Raw genomic sequence first — 23,639 nt, 5'->3', positions numbered from 1 at the left:
TGTTGTCATTCTGTGGACTGACCTGTGCCAGTCTAGACCAGCAGCTCCAGCGAGGGCCTCATCAGAGACAGGCAGCTGCAGATCTCGTTGCACTCCACGTGTTGATCGTTAAAGAAGTAGTGAATTCCTTTCTTCCCAAAGTTGGAGCGTGAGACGTCTTTGCTATTGAGGGAATGAATCTGGGGGTCTGTGAGGTAGATGAGGCCTTTCCCGTTACCTGTCACCCAACCTGAGGAAGAAATGGTACATCTTGATATCAAACACCACAGCCTCTGTGTTACCCCCCTCAGGACTCTCTGCCTGGCACGGCCCTGTTCATGTCACCTCAGTGGCTCCCAGTTACCACCTGCGGCAACAAAAGCAGAACCCTACGAGACACATAATGAATTTAAATTAAATTAATACCCCAAAGATACCTGTGGGCTAGAAGCTGAGTGTGAAAGGCATGAACATCACTGTCATACACACCTTGAAGGTCGACAACAACGTCAGTTCCCTTGGAGAACTCGTAGGAGAAGTGGCCGTAAGCCAGACCGTACTCCGTGGCTTTGTACTCATTCTTCACTACCTTGGTGTTGTTGGAGAGCTTCACAAACTCCCCGAGGATGTAGGGCTCCACACTCACACACCCCTTTATAGTTCTGTCTTCCAGGATCTGAAAGGAGACAGCCTCACTGCTGCTATAATCGATCCATGACGCCCGTCCCCATCAGGGCCTTGGAATTGCTTACGGGACAGTTCTTACCAGGAGCACTGCAGAGGGGATATAAAAGATTTGGGTAGGGACCTTCTGCTCATACAGCCTCTTGTTGAACTCTGTCACATAGTACTGGGCGGTCATTTGGCGCTCCACGTCACTGAAATGATGGAGGAGTCCTTTTTCTTCTTTATATTCCTTCCCCACATACCTAAACAAAAGGAGGAGTGTCTGAAGCGGTGTTTGTTCCGGCTGCTGCGGAACAGAATCATCACTGCAAAGCAGAACTTGTCAGAAGCAAATCCACCTGTGGGTGATGCATTTAAAATGGCTGTGATTAAAACTGGGTGGAGTTCTTTCCTATCTCACAGAGGTGAAAAATTATCAATCAAACCCTGAGATGGGAGTTTCATAACACTGGAATGTTTAAATTCAACTCTTCTTCACTCTGAAGGGAGACCTGGCTCAGAGGTATTAAAATACTATTCTCAATCCATAATAACCCAAAAGCTACTTCTAGCTAGAAGAAATTCTAGAAATTAAAAGGCAGAGTTACACAGAGTGATGGGAAAGATTGCCAAAATGTCCTACACATTTGGGAAAGCCATAAAACATTCTTGCTACAGCAAACCTTACCAGACAGTTTTTTAAATCCATACTTACAAACAAGCAGCATTGATAAACACTTGGTTTTAGAAATCTGCTAGGTCCATACCTTCCCAGGCTTTCCTCTTGGTGCAGGAAGTGTATCCAAAAGGCACTTCTCTGCTTGCCTTCCTTGGCCACGTTCAGGTAGTCCCCGATGAACACGGCTGTCTCCTGGCCCGTCCACAGCCCGGATTTCTTGGAGTATTTCAGAAGAAGAGCAGCTACAAAATAAAGAAAGAAATAAGTAAAAGGGAGAAATCAGCAGGACTGCTCTGAGCCTGTGCTGAGGACTGGCTGTTATTTATGTTTAACTTAATGATCATTATCTTAATTAGCTTTCAGTGATGGCACGTGGAATCTAAACTCAAGGAATGGGGTAGAAAGCAATAAAAAAAATCAAATCCCAATAAATGCTGACTAAAATATTGTGCTAAAAAGCCTGAGTCAAACTTATTCTCTGTGGAGGCACACGATGCTGTGTGGGAACTCACAGTATGCTTTGTGAAGCTCTTTGGCCCTGAAAATCCCAGTAGGCATCAGTCTCTGGACAAGCCAGTCATGCTCCACCCCTGCCAGAAGCTGCCTGTAATCATCATCCCTCAGAAACCGAGCGTCCAGGATCTTCTCCTTTGTTCTCCCAGGTGTGAAGGCAAAATCACTTCCCGTCGGGACTGAACCTTCAGGGAAGCTTGTGGGCATCTGTGCTGACTTGATCCATGAGCTCAGAGAGGAACTGGATTGTCTCTTGCTGCTGGCCACATCCTGAGACTTCTCTTTGTCTTCTTCTGTAGTGGCACAGTCAAAGTACTCTGTTGTGGACAACTTTCCCCGGGAGGCCAAAGCTGTTGGCACACCGGGAGTTGCCTCACGCTTTGGAGGCAGTGCTGTGGGATAATTGTTCACTAAGTCTCCCACACTGATGAGCTCAAATTCAGTGTCATCTATTGTTTCTGCCTGGGTGTCAACTTGAGGCACTTGGAGAGATGTGTTCCCCAGCATGGCAGATTTCCTCACCCAGTCACTCACAGAGGAGCCACTGCCCGTTTTCGACCCCATGCCCCTGTTTTGGGGGTGCTGTGCCTCAAGCCAGGGATCCTCAGGGCTATCTGCAGGTTCTCCTGGCTGCACCCACTCCAAGTGAGCAATGCCTCGCTGCCCGCTGCTGTCCTTGGTCCTGCAGCTCAGCTCCGCACAGGAAAAGGACTTCTCCTCCTCCTCCTCCTCCTCCTCCTGGCCTGTAGGAACAGAGTAAGAGGCGGAGAGGGAAGGAAACTCATTGTTCGAGCCCTTTGCTTTCTTTCCTGAAGAGCTCTTTCCACGGTGTCCTCCCTCCCGCAGCTCTTCTCCGCAGAGGGGCTCCTCCACCATCCTCCCTGCTGGAGGCGTGGGCCCCTCTGAGGAATGCTCAGGAGATCCCCCACAGCCATGGAGGGATTCTGGAGGAGCAGGATGCCAGGCTCCGGGAGGAAACGAGCACAAGGGAGCATCCTGATTGTTTCCATCAGATTCTGTGGTGCAGCACCACTCCCCCGCTGAGTCCTTCTCCCCTTGCTGCCCGTCCCTGAGAGACTCTCTGCTGCTATTGCAGCTTAGCTCCTCCCAGCTGGAAGAGTAACTGGATTTAAGCAGCTTGCACCAAGACTTCTCAGAAGTAGTGCTTTGGCTCCCGTTTTGCCCTCTGCTGAAAACATTGTTTTCGCCGTTTATTTTAATTTCTAATGGCTCAACCTCCTCTTCGAAGGAAATTTTCATCACACCAGAGCAAATGTCTTGATTTCTTTGGCCACTGGGTCCCTCTGAGGTGCTTCCTGCTGTTGGTGAGTCCAGGATTTTCCCAGCACCTCTCTTCTGGCGAACTGTGTCTTCAGTGGTGCACACAGTGTCCGTGGCTTTGGTCTCTGTTCTCAAGGTCGTGATACAAGCTCCCACCTGGATTTCTCCCGGTGTGGTTTTATGAATCCTGCAAGTTTTTTCAAACACTTGGCACACTGACAGGTGATGCTGGGAATGCTTGGCAAGGATTTTCTCAAAGCTGGTTTCCCCCTGCAGGACAGGTTTTTGTACTGAGCCTTTATAACTGTCTGGGACGTAAGACCTGGAATCTGAATTCGGGAAGCTTCCCACTCGCAGGCGCTTCTTCATGGACGCGATCACAGACATGATCTCTTTGGCAAGCATGCCTTTATCCTCCTCCTCTGGAAACAAGGTGCTGTAGGAGTGCAGTTTTCCCAGGGCTTCCCTGCACAGCTGGGCGACCTCACGGAGCTCCCGGCTCTCTCCGTAGAGCCATCGGTGCACGGTGGCGAGGCAGAAGGCAGCTTTGATGAAACTGTGCAGCTCCTGCTTGCTGGTGATGGCACTCTGCTCCTCCTTGGTGAGGAGCCCGATCTCAAAGGATTCTTTGGCTTCAGACAAGTAGAACTCTCTCTTTTCCGGGGGGCAGTCCTTGGAGTGGCTGTAGGACAGCAGGCACATCCCACGGATGTTCTGGGAGGGGAATCAAAGAGGAATGATGGAATTAAAACCACCTTTCTTTCCCTTACACAATTTGAAGCAAAGCTCGGCTCTAACTGCCTGCTGCTCTGTTTCCTGGAGGAAATAAACTTTCTCTTTTTTTTTTTTTTTTCCCTTGGAAATACAGCTGTAGTTCTAGGAGAAGCAGCCCCCATGGGGCTTGAAAGCCCATCCTCACCCTGTGGACAGCTTCCCTGACTGCATTTTGGAGCAACATAAACCCCATACAACCAACCAAAACCCTTGACACAGACCTGGCGCCCTGTGCCATGCACGGTTTGAAAGCCATGCCAGAGCCAAAATGAGCAGCCTGGACTCTCCCCCTGCCCAGATGCCCCTTCCAGAGGGAGGAGTGACACTCACCACGGCCGTGAGGACAAACAGGGGGGTGTACTGGCTGTAAGCAGCTGCCAGCTTGCAGGCCTCAGCCGCCGACAACAAGCGGTGGCTGAACTCCTGCAGGAGGCTCTGATGAAATAAAAAAAAAACCCAACAAAATAAACATGAGGAAAAACCTCAGCTCAAAGTTGCTTTATTTCCAAATACCTGGGGCAGGGACAATCATATCTCAAACAACAGCCTGGTCTGTTTCTGCAGGACCCTTTGTGCTGAGGTTTACCACTGATACTCTCACGTTTGACTCTATAAATATTCTAAATAGATACACTCTATAAAAATACTCTTACTATGTTCTTTTTCCTGAAGCCAGGCATTCTCCCATCTAGGTGCTACTGAACTTTTTCACTGGGAGCAATGGAAGTTCCTTCAGCCCTCTCAGCACAGGAGAGGGAATGTGTGGGTGAATTTGAGACCCCCTGAGGAATCCACACACACAAACCCCAAACCACGTCTCACCAGGTCAATGTCAGCATTGCTTTTAAAGCGTGCATAATCCTGCTCATTCATGGAAGCAAAGATGTCTGCCATAATACCCAAGGATGTGGCAATTCCCTGAAAAATAAATTGAAAATTTTCATAGTGTTCTTTTTTCCCCCCTTTTGAATTTTGAATTTTGCTGCTCTGCTGTGTAGAACATGCCAGAAAAAACAAGCAAACGAACACACTGACAGGACCCAAAGATAAGCGTGGCTAAGAAATTCAGAGATTGTCATCATGGTATGGTTTTATTAATTTCACTTGCAGGAAGTGTAATCTGGAAGACCTCATGCCACCTAAGGGCCTGCCTGGCCAAATAATTAAGAAAACCAGGTATGCTTTCACAAAACTCACCGCAGAATTCCCTGCTGCCGCTGAAATGGAGAACACTGAAAGGTTCTAAGCTTGAGGTCAAGCTTTAAGACATGGCAGACAAGAGGTGACAAGGTCTGGGTTTGTGGGATATCTTATGCTGGGGTCCAATTACAAATCCTCTCCAGGCATCACCCGAGGACTTGCCAGGCTTAGGCTCACATTCCCGTTTAGCTACGGACACAGGGTGCAAGTGCTGCCTCATCTCCAGTGGGAAGATTAGTGCTGCCCAGCCTCACAAAGGTGTTAAGGACAGGCACAGTGGCTGTGTGAGGTGTTCAGGTCCTGCAGGGCCAGGGGAATCCACCCCCCACCACAGATAGCGCAGAGCAGCTCCGCAAAGAGACGTGCTTGGGGGGGGGAAAAATAATTAGTTCTAATCTTAAGAAACAGCTAAAATCTGTGTCTGCACTCTGGAATTAGCCTGTCCTTGTCGGAGGCACCAGAGGCATCCTCGGGGATTCACTTCAGATGGTTCTGCTTAATGAGAAGTATTGCTTTCATCCCCCTGCAGGAAAAAACCAAGTGTGGCTAAGGCCGTGCATGCACGCGGAAACAACGCGGAATACAGACTTTGTGCTGCCTGTTAACCCTGGCTGAGGTGTGTAATCGAAACGCTGCTGCTGCAGGAAACAAAAGCTAAGCTGCAGTGATTATTGGATTGGCAGGGAGATGGGGAGTGGAAAGGAAATGCTACCTTTTTATCTGGCTGGGGAAGTTTGAAGTATCCCACGATTGAAGCCCAGATCAGCTCTGCTGCCTCATACCACATCCCTGAAATCAACCAAAGAACAGGCACTGAGCAGGTGACTGCCAAGGATGGCTTTCCAAGGCTTATTTTACACCTCAGGTCCTCAGAACAGGATAAAACCTTACCATGGCCATGTTTTGCTTCAGTGACTCTGACCACTTACGAGTTACCTTTAATTTTTTGGCTAAAACACCCATTTTGTCCTCATGGAAGTGTTCAGCTCCACAGCTGTGGAAGATTTGGTGTCTCAAACCAACAGCACAAAATGAAGGCTGTTGCCTCAAGTGCCAAACCCTGAATAGCCAAGTCCATCCTGCTGAAAATCAGGGATTTTCTGGTCTTGAGAGAGGGCATTGCTGGGATGTCACTGCCTTTGGGAGCAGTGAATTTGGGACAAACGTTAGCAAACACGGAGTGGCACGGGGGAAAAAGGGAACATTTCAGATGTTCCTTAGCTTCAGGTGAGATTAGTAATAAAATGATAAATCCTGCAATGCATTTACTTGGTACATGGATCCAGGCCCTTGCTGCAAAGAGATGGGTGTGGAACTCACCCTCTGTGCCTGATTTACAGGTATAGGGTGTTCACCACAAGCCAAAATTCTGACACGGGCCCAGCGTAACATTTTAAAGGTGAAAAAAGCCCAGGGGAAAATCTTGAGAGGAAGCTTTTGGAATAAGAGAGCCTTACCAAGCTTTTGCAGAATCTGCCCCCTGATTTGTAAGCAGACTGCCTGAACAAGAATCCGATCGCTCTCCTCGGCGTATCGCCAGGTTCCTGCAGGATGAGTGGGAAAACTTGGCATAGAATGAAAAATATTCCTGTTATTCAAAGCCTCCAAAGGTAACCTGAATCCCAGCAAACTGCCAGGATTCTCCTCCTTGCATGGAGGCCCTTTCCATATGAGAATCTCAGCTTCTCATGGAAAATAAACCAAGAGAACTTTTTTTTTCACACTTGTGCAGCGACCTGAATACACCCACTGAAGAAACCCTGAAGGAAGGAAAAGAAAACGTATAGAATAAGGTATTTATTCAGTCTGTAAGATCAGTGGGAGTGTGGAGGATGAACATTACTCCAACAATCTGGATTTTGGAGGGGACAGAGTTATCTTAGTTTTCTACACTACTCAGTTGCTTAAAATTGCTCCACAGGTTGAACTGCTCCATTCAGAGTATTTTCCCACCTGAGTGAAGGTATGCAAGGATAAATGATGGAAGTCTCAAAAATAATGTTTCCACATTTTAGGAGAGAATGGTGAAGGAAAGAGAAGTGTGATGTGAAGAGTCATCACTGGGGTTGGTTTGGCTTATTTGAGGCTGGTGTAACTGTTAAAATTTGGATCGGAAATCGCACCAAAATAGCAAGTATGAAACCGGAAAAAAAAATTTATACGTACCCGTTGCCCCGTTGTCATTAATCAGGCTGCTGAGGATATACTCAGCTTTTAGAAGTTTACCTGGTTGAAAATTAAAGAAAAAACACGGACAGGAAGTGGTCACAAAAATGTATTGCGGCATGACACGAATAAAAACACTCATCAGGTATCACCTGCACATAGAGCTGCCGCTGTCCTCAGCCAGAAATGCACGTGCCCCGCCTTCTGTAACACGTGGTTGCACAGCAACATGAAATTGTGAATATACCAGTTTCACTTTACACATTATACACTCCTGGAAGACTGAGAAGTTGGGATTCCCAGCTCTTATTTCCCTCCCAAGAGAAAGTAGTCTAGCCTGCTTCCTTCAGCAGCAATACTGCTGGATTCCCAAGGAAACATGGGCTTTGGAAAGCTGTTTAGGTCCGACTGGGGAGTGGCTTGACATCCCACCCCGAAAAGCACAGCCACAGGAAGATGTGTTAAAAATCCTTCAGGTGTCGTCCATGTTACAGGAATGATGGAATTTTATCTTTTTTCATCCTGGAGGAGTTGTAACCTGCATTGTTTGCATAGTCAAGTGGCCCCACTGAAAAATAAAAAGCAGCTGGGACAGTGCAGAGAAAAATGCCAGGATTCTAATTTCCTTTTTCAAGGCCCTTGGTCAGGAGTACAGCAATTCAGATACCCCTGTTTGAAACCAGCAGGGAAGATTTGTTAAGGGACAAAAGCTCCAATTAGTATTTCCCACACCCTTTCACCATTTTCTCTCCTGCTTTTGCCTCCGAAACCCTTTATATCGGCCCCTTTGTGCTAGTGAGAGGAGCCGGGAGGGTTCCAGGGGGCTGGGAGCGGGAAGATGGCACCGTCAGCGTGTCCCTCCCAGCGAGGGAGTCTCCCGAGCCGAGCAGCCGCTCCTGGCGCTGGGGGCAGAGAGGTACCTGCGTTGACGGCGAGGCGAGCCTGGCGGATGAGCACCTGCGGGCTGATGGGAGCGGCGGGATGCAGCCGGTGCAGCCCCTTGGCGATCCGCAGGAGCCTGCTGGAGGCGTCGATCCAGTAGAGGAAGCGGTCAATCAGGAACACCACGGCCGTGGCCGTGCTGCAGTCCCCGGCAAGGATGGAAGCCTTCAGATAAGCCTGGAAAAAAACCCCCAAAAAAAAAAAACAACAACCCAGGCCTCCTCAGGGAAACTCACCTCAAATGCTCAGCTTCAGCCAGCCTGGTCCTCACCCTATTTGCATTTTGAGGCTAGGGAGGTGCCAGGTGCTTATTTTGATTGAGATGTAGATATAATTCTTAATTTTTATTTTTTTTTTTGGGGGGGTGGGGGGTGAGTTTTTTAATTGTCTGATATCTGGAACTGCAGGATTTGGTGGTCTGCTAATGAATTTAAGTCATGCCCAGCAGCAATTAGTTGAAGAAAGCAGGGATGAGACTGGGAAGGCTGGAGGTGGTCGCTGTAGCCATTGTCCCCATTTGGAGCTTGAGACATCCACTCTGTACACCACAAACAGGCAAACAGACTGGGAATCCAATGCTTTTTTCCCCTGCAGGCCATTCTTAATGACTACTACGTGTCTATGAACTCTCCTGGATTCCCACAGCAGCCCAGCCACCGCACCCACGCGGGGACCTGCCAGAATTCCTGAGGTCCTTGCTGTTACCACGTCAGGAAGCCAGCAAAGACAGCCGTGGGAGACACACAGCCTCATCACAGCTGCAGAAGTCCACGTGGACCTGGGGACATTTGCCAAAACCCTGTCACCTCCCATGCTGGGCAGGGCCTGGTACTCCTGCCTGGTGGAGCGAGGAGGTGCTCCACACACTGACACCCAGGAGATGACTTTTCCAGAGACTGACAAGAAATCTTTGTCCAAATCCCCACCGGAGCATCCAGCAGCACCCTCTGAGGTGTGCAGGAAGAAGCCCTTGCCAATGTGGGGAAAAGTCTATGGCACGAAGGCCGGCTTGCATCACCTATCCACGGCAAACACTTCCCACCGAGGCGGACTTGTACAAATTTCCTTCCTTTCCCCCCCCTTTTTTTTTCCCCCACACTTTCCTCAGCCCGAGTTGGATTTTCTAAGAAAGAGGATGGCACTTGAAAAGGATTCCTGAAGCTCCTGCAGGGACAACTCCGCTTGTGCCGGCCAACAATGGAGGAATCCCCCTCTCCAAGCACCTGTAAACTGACACTGCGAACAAGCCATTCCAAATGCTCATCAACAGGCCATATATTTAAGCACAGAGCATCGCCTAATCTATTTTTTTTTCCTCCCCTTCTTCCTTTAATAGATCGGAGCACAAAAGCCTGAGAGAGGGTGACCTACCAAACAAAAGGGCCTTTGAGTTCCTAGGAAAAGTAGACTTGGAGGAGGATGGAAGGAATCCAAGTGGCCCTATTATTTCCACTTGCACTAATTAGACATTTTTCTGTCAGCTATTGAGCACTGCTGAGAGGCCAAACTCACTGAATTCATTTCTAAAGTGTTTACAGAAGTTTGCATCTGTTTGTGTCTCTTCAGGAGGAAAATAAGCACTTCAATAGCATTGTGGAAAATCTAAACGAAGCATCCTATTCTGAAGGGCTTGGCAGTCTTGCAGCTGCATAATTTAACTCCCCGCTCAATGCCCAAACCTCTTGTGTCCCTCTCCAAACCCAAATGGACACAAAATGTAGAAAAGTCAAGCCAGGGGGAGAAACCGGGCTATTTTTTTTATTTTTTTTTTTTTGGGAGGCAGGGACGCATGCTGTGTGGCACACAGCGACACGGTCCCGTGTCAGCCTTTGCGGTGGCGGCGTCCTCCTCCCCGTTCCGAGCAGGACACCGAGAAATTAATACCCGCTCCTTTCATTCCCTGCCAACTCGTGTGGCTGGAAAATTCCTCAGCACCTCCGGCGAGCGCACCGGGCACGCACCCGAGCCGCGCTCGGGGACCCTTTCCCCAAACACCGCTCCAAGATGAACCGGGACAGTGGCTCCCTGTCAGCCAGCCCAGAGCCAGGGAAACCCCTCTGGCTCCCAGGATGTCTCGGCCTGCTCCATCACAACCAGGAACTGGCAGCCTACACAGCTTTACTCACTTTCTCCATCGCTTTAGGCGCATCCAGAGAGAGAGGGGGGGGGAGAGAGAGAGGGAGGGAGAGCGAGGTACGCGCGCACTTTGTTTTCACATCTGTGCCCGCGATGTGAAATGGATCTGCCTAATTGAGTTTATGACACAAAGGGAACCTCGCGGCTGGGAAGTGGAATCAGGTGGTGGGAGAATTAAATTTGCACCAGATTTCTATACACGGACCATTGGGGGAAATGCAAAGCAGCCTTTAGTGAAGGGGTCTCGCCTTAATGGCGCTGAGTGGGAGGGTGTGCGGTTCGCATGGCTCCCCGCATTAGCGGGCTCAGCTCCTCCTCACGCCGGGGCTGAAGTTTGGGTCCCAGCTTTGGGTTCAAAGCCACGACGCCTCCTTTGCATTGACAATGGGGGCCGCTCCCAAGAGAGGGGAGAAGCTCAGAACCGGGGCCATCTGGCACTAGGACGGGCAGGAAAGCGTCAAAGGGAAATTATTGGTGCATAGTAAATGAGGATGAGGAGGAGGGGAAGGAAATAGGGGAAAATCTTTATGTGGCAGCTGATGTAAGAGGAATTACAAGCCCAAATAAATGAAATATTGATTTAATCCACTCTCTCGGCCCTCTTTATAATGCCAAGATCCCAGAGGCAAGCCCTCCTCCATAGCCTGCGGGCTCAGGAGGATCCCCTTTGGAAAAACGCCTCTACAAACAGCGTGATTAAAAGCAGGGGAAAAAAAAGATTTAATTTTTCAGTGTCCCCCACAGTTTTGCGGGTACTCTGGACTTTTGTGTTGGCTGATATCCGCTTGTCTCAGACTGGAGTTGCATTTGTGACTGCAGACAGGTTTTTAAATCTTTTTAAAAAGCCACAAAACTGAGAGCGGCCGGCAAAGGATTTCTAATTCCGTGCGCAAGGCGGGAGCGTCGGAGGCACGCACGTACTTCCAGGTGCTTTAGTCCTCTCCCAGGAGCTGCTCCTAGTTAGCACTCCACTGAACCCTAACAAATTTCCCGGTTTTCTTTCCTCCTGTCAGATTAAACACAGAGCCACGGGGCCGATGGATTGGGCTGGAGCTTTTCCCCCTCTTACCCCACGCGCCGCTAGCAAAGCCCGTCTTTCCCAGAGACCAAAGCTGCTGTCACCGCACGGGACTTCTCTATCAATCCCTGCCTTTCAGCTGGCAATCAGAGCCCACCCCACAAACAGCAGGGAATTAAGCCTCCCACCACCTCGGTGATGGGCAGAAGGAAGCGTGTCTGGACAGACTGACACACGGGACAGTCACTCAGAGAACTGCGGCAGACTGAGGAACTCCTGGACACTTCCCTCTTGGCCCCGAGGAGATGAGAATTCTCCCTCACCCTGAACCTGTTAATTATCTCGAGTTATTCGTCCTGCAGGCAGCGGAGAGTTGGGAATTGAAAGGCAGCAGCATTAGGTCCATTAGGAGCAGCTCAAAACAGCTTTTACAACCACCTTGATCTTGTTTCACCAACTGAGGAAGTCCTGGAGTGGGAATATCTCCCGATTTCCTCAAGAAAAAAGAACGGCAGCATTTTGTGACGAGAAGGAGAAATCTTAAAGTGTCCAGGAAGCTGCCTGGAGGGGGGTTCCTGGGGGCCTCGTATCCAACAGGGTAGAAGGGATGTGGGGGACCATGGCCACACGCAGGATTCCTGCTCTTGATTAGTACCAAAGTGTCACAATCGTTTTGTGGTCCTGGTTTGTTCTGGACCACTTATAAAGGTCTCCTTTTAAAAGGAGATATTTTAATATCTAAATATAGCAAAACGAGTGACAGAACCCCCCTGAGGGAGCAACAGCAGGACCATTATCAACATCTAAAAATAAAAGAGACTCTTCCCTGAACCCGTGTCCTCAAAACATCGATCCACATGAGAAGACTCCAGGAAGCTGCTTCTGGCAGGAATAAATCCTACACATGAGCAAAGTGGAGTGACAGCCTTACACAAACCCGGGATCCAGATTCCCCTTTTTTTTTAAAAAAAAAAATTAAAAATTTATGGTCCACGTAAATTCTGCTGTAGTTTTCCCACACAGGTGGCAGAAGACAGAGCACCGGGGCAGTCACACCCTGGACAGCTGAAGCTCTCCTGCCTGCACCTAATCTCGGACACTTCTCACTTACAGAGCCCCCGGGAGGCTGGGGTGCCGCGATTCCCTCCCGGTCTGAATCCATCCCGCACAACACTCTCTCCGTTTCACAGGGATCACCCAAGAAGAGCTCTTAGAAGGCAGGTAGCAAAAGGTCAGCCTCAACAACCGAGATCCCAGGGCTACCATTTAGGGCTTTAATTCTTCTATTACCACACCGGCAGCTAGAAGGAGGAGAAAACGAAATCCTCAGCCCCCGCTTTCGTTCTTTCTCAAAGGCTCCCAGCTCTGAAGTGCCACACACACACCTACGGCAGTTAGGGCCCGTCCCTTGGAATGAGATCCCTAATGGCAATCCATCAGCACCTAATTAGCCCAGGCCCAGCCAAGGGCTGCAGGGCCTTATTTTCCCCCCTTTTCAATATTCCCATTAAATCCCATGAGATTCCGTGCTAGCAGGGCCAAGATCCGTGCTCCCCCATCCACAGCAGGGAGCATGGAGCCAGCCCGCACAGCTCCCTACGGAGCAGCCCCGCTCTTGGAGGCTTTTCCTTTTGTATTCCCATTGCACCCGTCCCATGTCCATGACCGAATGCAGGAATTACTGATAGGTACCATAAAAATGAGGTAAAGCCCCACTTCATCACTATGGGTTTGCAAACGAGAAAACAAACAAACAAACAAAAAATAAAAAAAGAATAAAATTATGTAGCATGAATCATCCCACAAGAGAATTATGTGTGTGCATAGAGCTGTCCTTCAACTAAATCAACAGCAGGTTTTTTGGGATCAAAGCTTGCGTGGACATGGGCATGTTGCCCTCTATTGGCTGTTCACCGAGCATTAGGCTAATTTCATCTCTTGGGAAAGCAAAGATCTGCAGGAAGGGCACCCCTGGCAGCCTCCCTTTGGGATCTGCAGCCCCGTTCCGAACCCCACAGCTCACGTGGTGTTTAGGGAGGAAAAATAATCCCTGCTTACTTATCCCTCCCAGCAAGGATGCTGTGACAATTCAGACTTAAAAAAATCCCAGTGTTTCCCCGTTTTGGCTTTGGATACGGATGTTGGCTATCACCCTTTGAGCCTTAGTGCACATTCCCACCACGGGGGCTGCAGGAAGGGCTTGGTTTGCTGGCTGGAACCTGTTAGGAAAACGTGGAAAACATTGCCTTGAGCTTGCTGAATTGCGGTGGCCTTCGGGCGGTGAATCCCGGCGGGGAAAAGGAAAAAAAAAAAACCCTAAAATTCAAACCAAACCCTGCACCATCTATGGCACGCAGAGGGGCGCTGAGCAAAGGCGAAGGAGAGCACTTAGAGAAGCTGCCGGCGCAGGTGGCTTTGCCTTCCTGACGCCTCCAAGGAGCGCGGAGCTGCCGGCAAGGCGGATCCCACTTTTTTTTTTTTAAAAAAAAAAAGAAGTGTGACAACACCGAGGCAAACCCTTGAAGCCTCAGCCTAATCCTCTTACTCCCTGTGCCGGTCTCATGGAGCTTTTCAGCCCCCTCCCAGAGCGAGACATCCTCACCGAGAGCCCCGGTAGCCAGCGCTGCCTCCTGCAACACCGCCAGTGTGTTATGGTAATGATGCTCCTTTCATTCACAGATCTCAAAGCGCTTTTTAAATGTAATGAATTACGGTTTATGAGCTTATTCGAAGCATGGCAAATTAAAATAAACAGAGAGGAAAATTTTTTTAAGGGTTTTTTATTGGGGTTTTTTTTGTTTTGGTTGTTTTTTTTCCCCCTGAACAATGTATCGGTAAAGACTTATTTTTTTTTGTCCTTCAGGGAATTAAATTATTCTTCTGTCCCTCATGCCAAAAAAAAAGAAAAAAAAAAGTTGCTCAGACTTTTATCTTTCTTCATCACACTGTAATCACTTCTCTTCAGCCTCATTTCCCCCCCAGCTTTTTATTCAAAGGACTGAGGCAGCCTTTGCTCTGCCTTGAAATTTTATTTAAAATAAAAAAGAGGGGGGAGAAGGAATGGATGAAGGGGAAAAAAAAATCCCTTTTCCTGACTAATACTAATAATACAGGTCAAAATGTCAGTCTATCTACAATTAAATGGAAAACAAAAAAGGTTTTCCCTTTTTCCCATGGTACAATGGCGCTGGAATATAAATTACCAATGAAGATGAAATAATACTTCAAAGCACATGGGGAAAGGCAGCACAACGTTTACAAAGTATTTTCCACCGCGGGATGAAACATTGGAGACAACGGCAGCCAATGGACTTCAGGGGGTGTGGGTGAATAGCCCAAAACTAGCACGGAGGAGGATTTGAGGTCCCTATAGTCTCTGACCCCACGATAGGCTTTGTTTAACAAGGGCAGCTGCAGTTATCAACAGATGTTTCAGCAATAAATAATTGGTATCATCCCAGAAAGGATCCATCTACCTGGGGAGAGGGCATAATGCCGCAAACACTGCTCCACTATTACAGCCACATTAATCTCCCATCTAGCCAGGTCTCTCGGGGAGTTTGCTGCAGGTGTTTATCCCGGGAGGGAGCACACAAACGCTCCCAAGTTGGAGAGCTGCGCTGGCATTGTGAAGGAGGTCAACCTCCGCCATAAATTTCTGTCTGAGGCCATACACACCAAAGGGAGAAAGAAAATAAATACCCGAGAGCAGCCACTCCCCGCCCTCCCCGGGGAAATTCAGGAGCCCTGCGATGTGGGGATGCTGGGGCTCCCACTTCCCAGCCCTGCCGTTGGCTTTGCTGAGCTCCTCACTGCTCCATGCTTTTCAGAGGAATCAAAGCTGCTCCCAAAGAAAACCTGCTGGCCTCACTGAGGCAGGACTCTCCGGGGAAGGTGAGATCTCCTGGCCACCTTGGAGTTAAGAGCAGGCAGGAATGGGACGGTGCTGGCTTCAGACATGTACCACAGGAACAAACCCCGTCCCCATAAAATTCACAAACCTCGTCTTTATCACTGTCCTGGCTAAGGGATAGCCCTTAGCCCAGATATTGCATGGACCATGGAGAAAAGGTGTCCTCTATTTGCCACATGTCTGACATGTGTCTAGGAAAATCAGAAAAGCAAAAAGCAATCCACATTTCCTGCCACTTTATAATCTTTAAGCTCAAACTCATCGCTTTACGGGAGGGGATCCCCAAGGACCTTTGGGATTCTGCAGCACCTTACACACCCGTCCTTTGCTCACAGGAAAAATCACATTGAATCCTTGCCTTTCCTGCCTAGGTTTTGGCCAGCCTTGGTCCTCAAAGGGACCCTGTCACGTAATTTTATTGAAAGAAGAGCAGGTGATGAACTGTGCAAGTGAGTGATCCCCAGGATTTTGTTGCAGAGCAGAATTACCTGTCAAATGCGTGGGTTTTTAAACAAAAAAACATTACGTGAACACTTGTCATTTTTGTGTTATTATAATGCACAGTTCTTCAGGGAAGAGGGAAGCATTACCTTAGTGGAAACAGAACCACAGCTGCCCTGTGAAACCCCCCGAGCACATCAGCGGGACATTTTACACCACAGGTGTGTTGAACTCCATACCAGCAAGTCAGGGAGCCTGGCGCTGATCATATCTTGCAGGTTTGTTTTGTCTTCTGGGCCGAGGTCTTGTTTGTACTGCCACCTCTCCGGCACAAAGGGCCACTTCATTTCCTTTGCCTCCTCCAGGAGGCTCCTCAGCTCCTCAGGAAGCAGAGCTGAAAGGGTCAAAGAGCAGGTGAGGATATGGCAGCAGGTTCAGCCGCAGCGCCCAACACACCGATGATCCCTGAAAAAGGCCCTCTCCCAGTCGCTCCCACGGGCTCCCAGCCCTTGTCACCACCCTCGTGGGGAGGGAAGGGGAGCTGGCCTGCCATCCTGCCATCCGTTCCCCTTGGCTGCACTGCCCTCCAGGTGAATGGGAGCCTCCAGCCATTAAAAAGGCTTTTAGCAGGAAGTCATGCCGGCTGGTGGCTGCCTGGGCGTGAAGAGCTCTTTCCAAAAAAGGCAGGAGGGAACCTGGTCCCCTGTGTGAGGAGAGGACAGTGGGGTCAATGGCACAGAAGATTTGTCCCACTTGCTCAGGTGACAGTGGCAGAGCCAGTCTGGAAAGGCACTTCCAAACTGGGGGATAAAACCTGGAGCACAGACAGCAATCAGACAGAAATCCAAAGGGCTGTAATGAACATTAAACACAAGCCCTTGAGTGGTTTGTCCCTCCCTGCTCCCTCTCCATACTGGTCCTAAACCAGCTGGATCCTCAGCTTCGGGTGGATCTCCAACCTGATCCAACTAAGGATGCAACCACCAGGAGCCCACAGCCAGAGGTTTGGGCTTGGATCTGTCCCTTCCTTTCAGCCAGAGCCCACATTTCATTTTCCTTGCAAAAGGGGTGATGTGGATGTGCTGTGCCGTGCTAATCATTCGGCTGGGCAGCCTCTCTGGCCAATAAAAGTGGATTAACAAAGATTATTGACCAGATGGGGTTAATGGTGATCATCAGCTGCAGATCTGGCCCCTTCTGGCCATTAATCCCCCGAAAAACCCCTGCTCAGAGACCATCGCTGCCTTAACGAGGCAACACAATAAATGCATTGCTACCTATTTTTTAATCAGTCCTTTATGCAGGGACTGTAGAAAATGAACCTCATAAGGAGGATGCTGCACACTCATATTGCAGCACATTCACAGGTATGGTTTTCCACAGGCTGGGAAGAAACAGCAAGTTGGCTATTTAGGGCCCACTTCCGAAAAGTCAAGTCCACAATGTTACCGCTTTTCCCAACCCACTTTTTCTCACTTGTTGCCGTCCCAAGGAAACGTGGGGTTTGGGAATCTTCCCCTTTCACACCCTGGCTTAACGTAAAGCCCAGTTTTTCCTTATCCTCCTGAAGTGGTGCCTGAAGGGGCTCAGCCCTGAATGCCACGGCAAGGCGGCCAAGTGCCAGAGCTGATGGGGAGAGGAGCTCCCGCTCCCACTCTCACCCTTGCCACAGAAAACCCGTTCTAGAACAGAGATATCTCGTCACAGAGATGTTCATCTCATCACAGGGAATGCAAAATTATGGACAGAATGACTTATCTCCCGTGTAGAAGGGGGACAACTGAACTTCCTAAGTCTTTTCCTAAGGAAGATCCAGCTCCAAGGACAAGAGTTTAACCCTGTAACAGAGAGAGCTGTTCTCACCGCTGGCAATATAAACCTAGTAATTAACGAAGGCTGAATCGGCACAGAAGTGGAGTGGAATGATTTCTAGCCTAAAAAAAGAGAAATAAAGAAGAATTCCAGACCCACCCAACACCCATTCTGCCCCCTAAAGTGAGATAAAGATGCGCTCCTCCTCTCCCCTCTCCCCATCATTTCTGTCGATGTGGCTTTCAGTCCTTCCTGCCGCAGGTCTGAGAAAGCCGGGGGGAACAAAGGCAGCCTCGGGAGGAGAGGGGGGCCAAGAAAACCCCTCGGCCCCTGAGCTGGGAGGGTCCCCCCGAAGCCGAGAGCCGCCGACCTGCGGGGCCCTGCCTTCCCCAGGCAGAGAGCCCCAGCAGTTATTAATGTCGCTGTCACCACCCCGCTGCTGGGTATTTTTCTTCCAGCTGATGGGAACACGGCCCTCGGAAAAGCCCGAGCAGCACTTCGGGCTCTGATCGCCCATTTCCTGAAGCAGTTTACCTGAAGGACCGTGTCTAATCGAGTGATTATAAGGGCACTGATTTACCTTATCTGGAACTAAACTGATTACTTCTCATACTTTGTGGTATTTAATAGGAGAAAAGGAGGGAGGAGGATGAGGGGCGGGGGGGGGGGGGGGGAAATGCGCTACCTGATTAGGAGTTCAAGAGCCTATTCTGCGGAGCCATAGTAAAACTTAAAAAGAATTTGCGACGAGGAAACAAAGTACCCTTTGTTGGAAACAAAAGAAGAGGAGAGAAAAATCTTCCAGTATCCATAACAGAAACCTACACGCCACCCTCCAGCGCAAACAGACTTAGGTGCTTCAGAAAAAGGCAGCTGACCTCCCAGCAAGAACAAGGATGGTCGGAAAAACATATTCTCAACGGCTCCGCGCCCCGGGACAAACAAAGGGGTTTTAAAGATCACATTAACGTTACGGCCGAGCCACTCAAGCAAGGCAAAACTAAACATTATTAACACCAAACTGGAAAACGGGCAGCGCCGCAGATGTGTCACGCGAAGGGAAACCTTAATTCCGCTGGAATTAAGAAATAATAAATCCTCCTTTCGCAGCGCCGCAGCGATACCGAAGTAGCTGCTGGTCTCCAGCAGGTAACGCCAGCATTAAAACAAACGAGGAATCCTTTTATTACACCTCTCTCGCTAAACAACGCTGCTTCCTTTCCTGGTTATTTATTCCAGACTTTAGCCAGCACGGATTTTCCTTTCAAGAGGGATATTGCAAAGGCTTTTTTTTTTTTTTTTTTTTTTTTTTTTTTCCTTGGACACCACTTATAGAGGTCACACACATTTTACAAGATAAAGATTCGGGCAATGAGCTCTTTAATATATGAGGAGAAGCTGACAAACAGAGGGGGCCCTCCCCCAGTTCCTATGAAAGGAGAGGAAATATGTGCCCTTATTCAGAAGTTGCATCCTTTTTTTTTTTTTTCCCCTTTCTCTTTTCTTTTTTTTTTCTTTTCTCTTTTTTTTTTTTTTCTTTTTTTTTAATAACTGAAATTTATGTGCATCAGCAAACTTTTGGGCATTGTTCTTCCCCAAACTAAACTGTTCCTTACAGCCTCATGTTTACTGAAGCCTAAAATTAGAACTGACAGCAATTCACTGCAACAAAGTGGACTTCTTTCCCTGCCTGCCTGTAGCCCGCATCCCATTCATGGCCTCGAAATCCAGGCATCTCTTGACACTCATCTGCTCGGAGAAGAAAAATAGGGCAGGGCCGAGGGCCGGCGGAGTCCTGCCGCCTCTCCTGGGGAGAGCTCACCTTGGCACTGCCGGTATTCCCGCTCCTCTCCCTCGCCCGTGCCGGCCTTTGGTGCCAGGAGCGTGTCCAGAGCCCGCTCGCACTCCTGCAGCAGCACGGCCACGGCGCTTTGCTTATTCATGAGGGCTGATCCCACTCGGCTGTGAATTGGGTGTCCCCGGGTGCACGGTGATCAATTACTCAGCAGAAGACACGGGGGGGTCCAAATGAAAAGGATCCCTTCAAGGCTGAGGTACCTGGCAAACAAAGGAGGGGGAAAATGATTAACTAAAGTATCATCAATTATCTGAAAGGCTCAAGCAGGGGGAAATAATAGGGGAAATACATGAAAATACATGACAGCCTCGGAGGACTTTATTAGGGGAGTGTGTGAAATCACTGCGGGGTCCTGGTGACAGCGTGTGAGGGGAACATCTCTGAGATGCCAGCGAGACAGGACAGGCTCATCAGCGGAGCCGTGACATCCCGAGCAGGGAAGTGACTGTCGGGGCTGCGCCGAAGCCCTTTGCACCTGGGAGGCTCCTCGGGCTGTCACACACACTTAGCCGGGATTGAATGGCAGAGAGGAGCATGCTGTGTGCATTTCCCAGACCACGGAGATCCTCTCTTTTACCCTGGGATGCCATCCCGAGTGTGAATGTTCTCCGTGCACGTCCCCCTGCGAGTCCTCCAGGTGCTTAGGACACTGCCAGTGGTGATGCAGGAAACCCCCACCATTTCCATGACAGGTATCTGGCTCAGCTCCTGCCAGAACACTCAGACAGTTTTCAAAAATTAAGCACGAGATAAATATTTTGGGCTGGGCTTTTTTTTTTTCCACCCCTCACCAATTTGATGATTGTTTCACTTAGAAAAGCATTCCTGCAGTTTGAAGTGATCTAGACAGCAGCAGCCTCAGTGAACATATATCTGAAACTGGGGAAACACTATGGCAGTGAAGGAAGAAGGGGAGTGCAAAGGACAACACACACGAGGCACAGCTTGCTCTGCTGGCTGGAGAGCACTCACATTTTAGCAGCTACGCTTCCGGGCAGTTTTCCCCCCTTTCTGCTGCGGCTCTGGGATGGCTGGATCCTGGAGCTGGCGGCAGATAGGCTGTGCTCCCAACGGCACTGAGCGGGAGCAAGCTGCCAGACTGAAAAGCAGAGGGCAAAAGAGATGCACTCATGCGAAAGCAGAGAGGATCAGGGAGCCTGCCGTGGAAGGGCAGGTGGAGCAGGGCAAAAGATGGGATTCAGCGGCAAAGAGCCTGGAGGCAGGAGCTGCTCAGCGGGGCTCTGACTGACTCTGCAGACAAATGTCACAGAAAGAAGAAATTTAAAAAGTAGCTGTAAAAGGGAGACCGAGGGAAGGAGCACAAGCGCATGAGAGAAGCTGGGGAGCAAGTAAAAGATCAGCCAGAGGCGGATTAATGGATAAAAGCAGAAGGAAAACCTAGAAAGTGTTGCCTGTCTTTTTAGCCTGAAGTAAAAGCCACCAGGGCCACTCTGTGCAGGGTTTGAGCCTGAGCTGAGCATAATAGCTGGGTGCTGGGATGGCATCCCTGCGGATGCACCGGGCCCATTTAGGGGCTCCCTTCAGGAGCAAAAAGGGGATGGAGCCAGAGACAGGGCTGGGGACAAAGCTACAGCGTGGTCCAAAGTCCTCCCAGGAGATGGGGCTGAACTAGCTGTCACTGGCAAAGACGAATGGAAAAAAGGATACTAAAAAAGGGATTTGATCATGGTGCAAGGTCCAAACCCACATCCTAGTTCGCAAAGGTGCCCTCTCCCTAAGGATCTGTCAGGGACAGATCTCTGAACCCAGGAACAACAGCCAGAAAGCAGAGTCCTCTGCTCCACCCTGCCAGGTCTAGAGAAGCTGATCCAGTTGCTGGGTACCCATCAGGGAAGAGGAAAGCGTAGTCACGCTAGCACACCTATGCCAGTGTGGCTTTCCCTGTTAACTGCACTGACATCTGCTAATTGATTTATCTGATTACCCAGCCCTGTGGGAAGGAGTGTGCAGCCGTCCCAGGAGTACCTCCCAGGTTGGGATGAAGCATCCCTGCCATCTGGCCTGGACTCCATTCCTTTGTGTAATTGATTTCTCAAAAAAAATCTCATTTTCCAGGAAGCCCACTCCAGTGACTACCAAGCACATATACACCTGTCTTGGATCCGCTGTGGACGGTAATCCTGGGAACTGGGACCTGGGAACTGCTTCAGGAGGGTGCAGAAGCACAATGGAGAAGGCCTGCGCTCAGCTGCCACCTCACAGCCTGTAAATAAATGCTCATAAGCACAATTTGCTGCGAAGACGCACTAGAGCAAGCAGACACTGGGGTGTTTCCCTTGACAAAAAATAACCTGGCACCAGGAGCATCCAAGGGAGTTCATGGACGTGCTTCACTTCTCTGTGTTACAGCTCAGAGCCCCAGATCAGACTTTTAAGCCCAGCTCTCGTTGGGTCTTTACTGCAGGCAGGAGGGCCCCGTGGCTTTGTGAGCCACACAAGCTGCCACTCTCACAAAGAAATGCTGGGGCTTAGCAGGGAAGCTCAAATTAGTGTGGAAGTACAGCACTTGGCTTCCTTGGATTGGGAGGATTTAACTCACCGGGAAACTGCCAGGTCCCTAACAGTGATCTATGAATGTCAGCAAGCAAGGGATTCTTCCTCAAGTACATTCTTCCAAAGAACTGAATAAACAGCAAGGACACGGAGTAATAAAATAATGATTTACAGCAGCAGCAACACCAGAGTGCTGGAAGCACAGAGAAAAGTGCAATAAACTGTACATTAGTACTCAGAAGGTAGAGAGTCTATGGAGACCCATCACTGGGGACAATGACTCACATCATAAAATCAGCTTAAAATGCACCACAGAGCTTTAAACCACACCAGCATCCTTTACACAGATGCCACTTTGTAAGTTGTGTTTTGTGACAGCTGTGGCGTTGAGTGACAGCTGGGAGGGGGAAATAACCAGGCACGCAGCTTTCCTGGGGAAACACAGGACCCGAGCCTAAAGCCCAGGAGCAGAGCAGCAAAAACTTCTGGAGGCCTTTAGAACCCTCTCAATGGTTACTAATCAGCTTTCTCAGAGTTCCATTAAATCCTAACAAGTGGCACTTTAAGGAGATGGTTTTGAAGTGGTAAAAATTGCAGCTCGACGTGCTGCAAAACTGCCTGGGCAAAAATGTTTTCTGAGCATGCTCTTAGAAACGCACTTTGAAAACACATAATAAAACCAATTTTGCATCAGATTGAGGATTTAAGCACTCCTTGGTGGCAGGAAAGCTGCTTTACTCCTGTTTGGGGCAAAACCAGCTTTTAAATGCTTGATGTAATTGTTAAGACACTTTAAAACAGAAATGGTGAGGGAAAAAAAAAATAAATCTGTGCCATTTCTGATTGGAGCCTGGATTAAAACGACTCCTTGCATCAAATATGATGAAAAAAAAATATGACAAAGGTCTCAGGGGATGAGAAAATACATTTCTGTGGTTGCCCTCTAATTGGAGCTGGGGTTCAGAACAAGAGGGATGGAGGGAAGAATTGGGTGGGCTACAGAAAAATGATCTCTTTAATAAGAAATGGGCCATACTGTGACATTTCAGGGCCCTTGGGCTAGAAGACCAAAAGATCTGTCAAAGAGAAAGGAATTTTAAGTTCTGCCATGGATGTAAGGTAGCCTGGGAGTCAATCTAGCCGGTTTAAGACTGCAATTAGCTCTGGAGGCTTTAAGAAAAAGAAGATGTAATTGCCGCATTCAAACTTCAAATGCAGCAAGGATAACAAGCGCTGGTTTCTCAGACAACATCGTTTGGGAAATTTTCCACAGCATTATGGTCCTGAAACACAAATTAGAGATCACCAGACCTTTTCTCTCTGAAAATATATTATCCTAATTTTCATCTTATTCAGGGTATGCTCCAGGTCCAGGGAGACTAATGAAGAGGAAGCAAAGACCTGATGAGTTCCATGTGGAGACTACATTTATGGATTAATCCCAACAGGGAGCAAATAAACCTTATTCCCAGAGCTCTCGGTTGGGACTCGACACAATCAATCGAGGAATGGATAGTTATTTATGACTGAAGCTGTTTTGACTTTCAAATAAACATTTTAATTATTTTAAGTGTTACACTGCAACTTAGAATGTTGAGCCCTGTTTTCATTGCACCGCCTGGCTCTCCCATCTCCTAATCCCAAACCACTCCGGTCATTATGACACGGTGCAAATGACACTGATTTTCATGCCTAAAACATTTGAAAGGTAAAATCCATGGACCAGGCAAACTAGAGAGGAGGGAGG

At 49.0% G+C, this 23,639-nt stretch overlaps 1 protein-coding gene across 19 annotated transcripts in view; it reads right to left on the bottom strand.

The window, feature by feature from the left end:
• The window catches only part of ALPK1 (alpha kinase 1), a 34,074-nt gene that overhangs the window by 1,729 nt on the left and 8,706 nt on the right, over nucleotides 1–23,639 (bottom strand). For 8 of the 19 annotated variants that reach the window (XM_088056289.1, XM_088056282.1, XM_088056284.1 and 5 more), the window contains 13 exons: nucleotides 19,343–19,578; nucleotides 15,948–16,102; nucleotides 8,179–8,377; nucleotides 7,259–7,318; nucleotides 6,550–6,636; nucleotides 5,805–5,881; nucleotides 4,715–4,810; nucleotides 4,223–4,327; nucleotides 1,837–3,832; nucleotides 1,413–1,566; nucleotides 746–908; nucleotides 469–655; nucleotides 23–229 (listed from right to left, as the gene is read on the bottom strand). In XM_088056289.1, coding sequence (XP_087912415.1) covers nucleotides 33–229; nucleotides 469–655; nucleotides 746–908; nucleotides 1,413–1,566; nucleotides 1,837–3,832; nucleotides 4,223–4,327; nucleotides 4,715–4,810; nucleotides 5,805–5,881; nucleotides 6,550–6,636; nucleotides 7,259–7,318; nucleotides 8,179–8,377; nucleotides 15,948–16,102; nucleotides 19,343–19,463 — 3,597 coding nt within the window. In that variant the 5' untranslated portion in view covers nucleotides 19,464–19,578 and the 3' untranslated portion in view covers nucleotides 23–32. Of the gene's footprint in view, nucleotides 1–22; nucleotides 230–468; nucleotides 656–745; nucleotides 909–1,412; nucleotides 1,567–1,836; nucleotides 3,833–4,222; nucleotides 4,328–4,714; nucleotides 4,811–5,804; nucleotides 5,882–6,549; nucleotides 6,637–7,258; nucleotides 7,319–8,178; nucleotides 8,378–10,326; nucleotides 10,399–15,947; nucleotides 16,103–19,342; nucleotides 19,579–19,955; nucleotides 20,087–20,169; nucleotides 20,232–20,350; nucleotides 20,478–23,639 lie in introns of those variants that run through there. The other 11 variants (XM_088056279.1, XM_088056285.1, XM_088056281.1 and 8 more) reach the window with 4 other exon arrangements.

This window comes from Pseudopodoces humilis, chromosome 6 (assembly GCF_049639895.1).
Source record: "Pseudopodoces humilis isolate 2021_Gansu_Grassland_sample_001 chromosome 6, ASM4963989v1, whole genome shotgun sequence".
Lineage (NCBI taxonomy): Eukaryota > Metazoa > Chordata > Aves > Passeriformes > Paridae > Pseudopodoces > Pseudopodoces humilis.
This window is presented reverse-complemented; position numbering and strand designations above follow the sequence as displayed.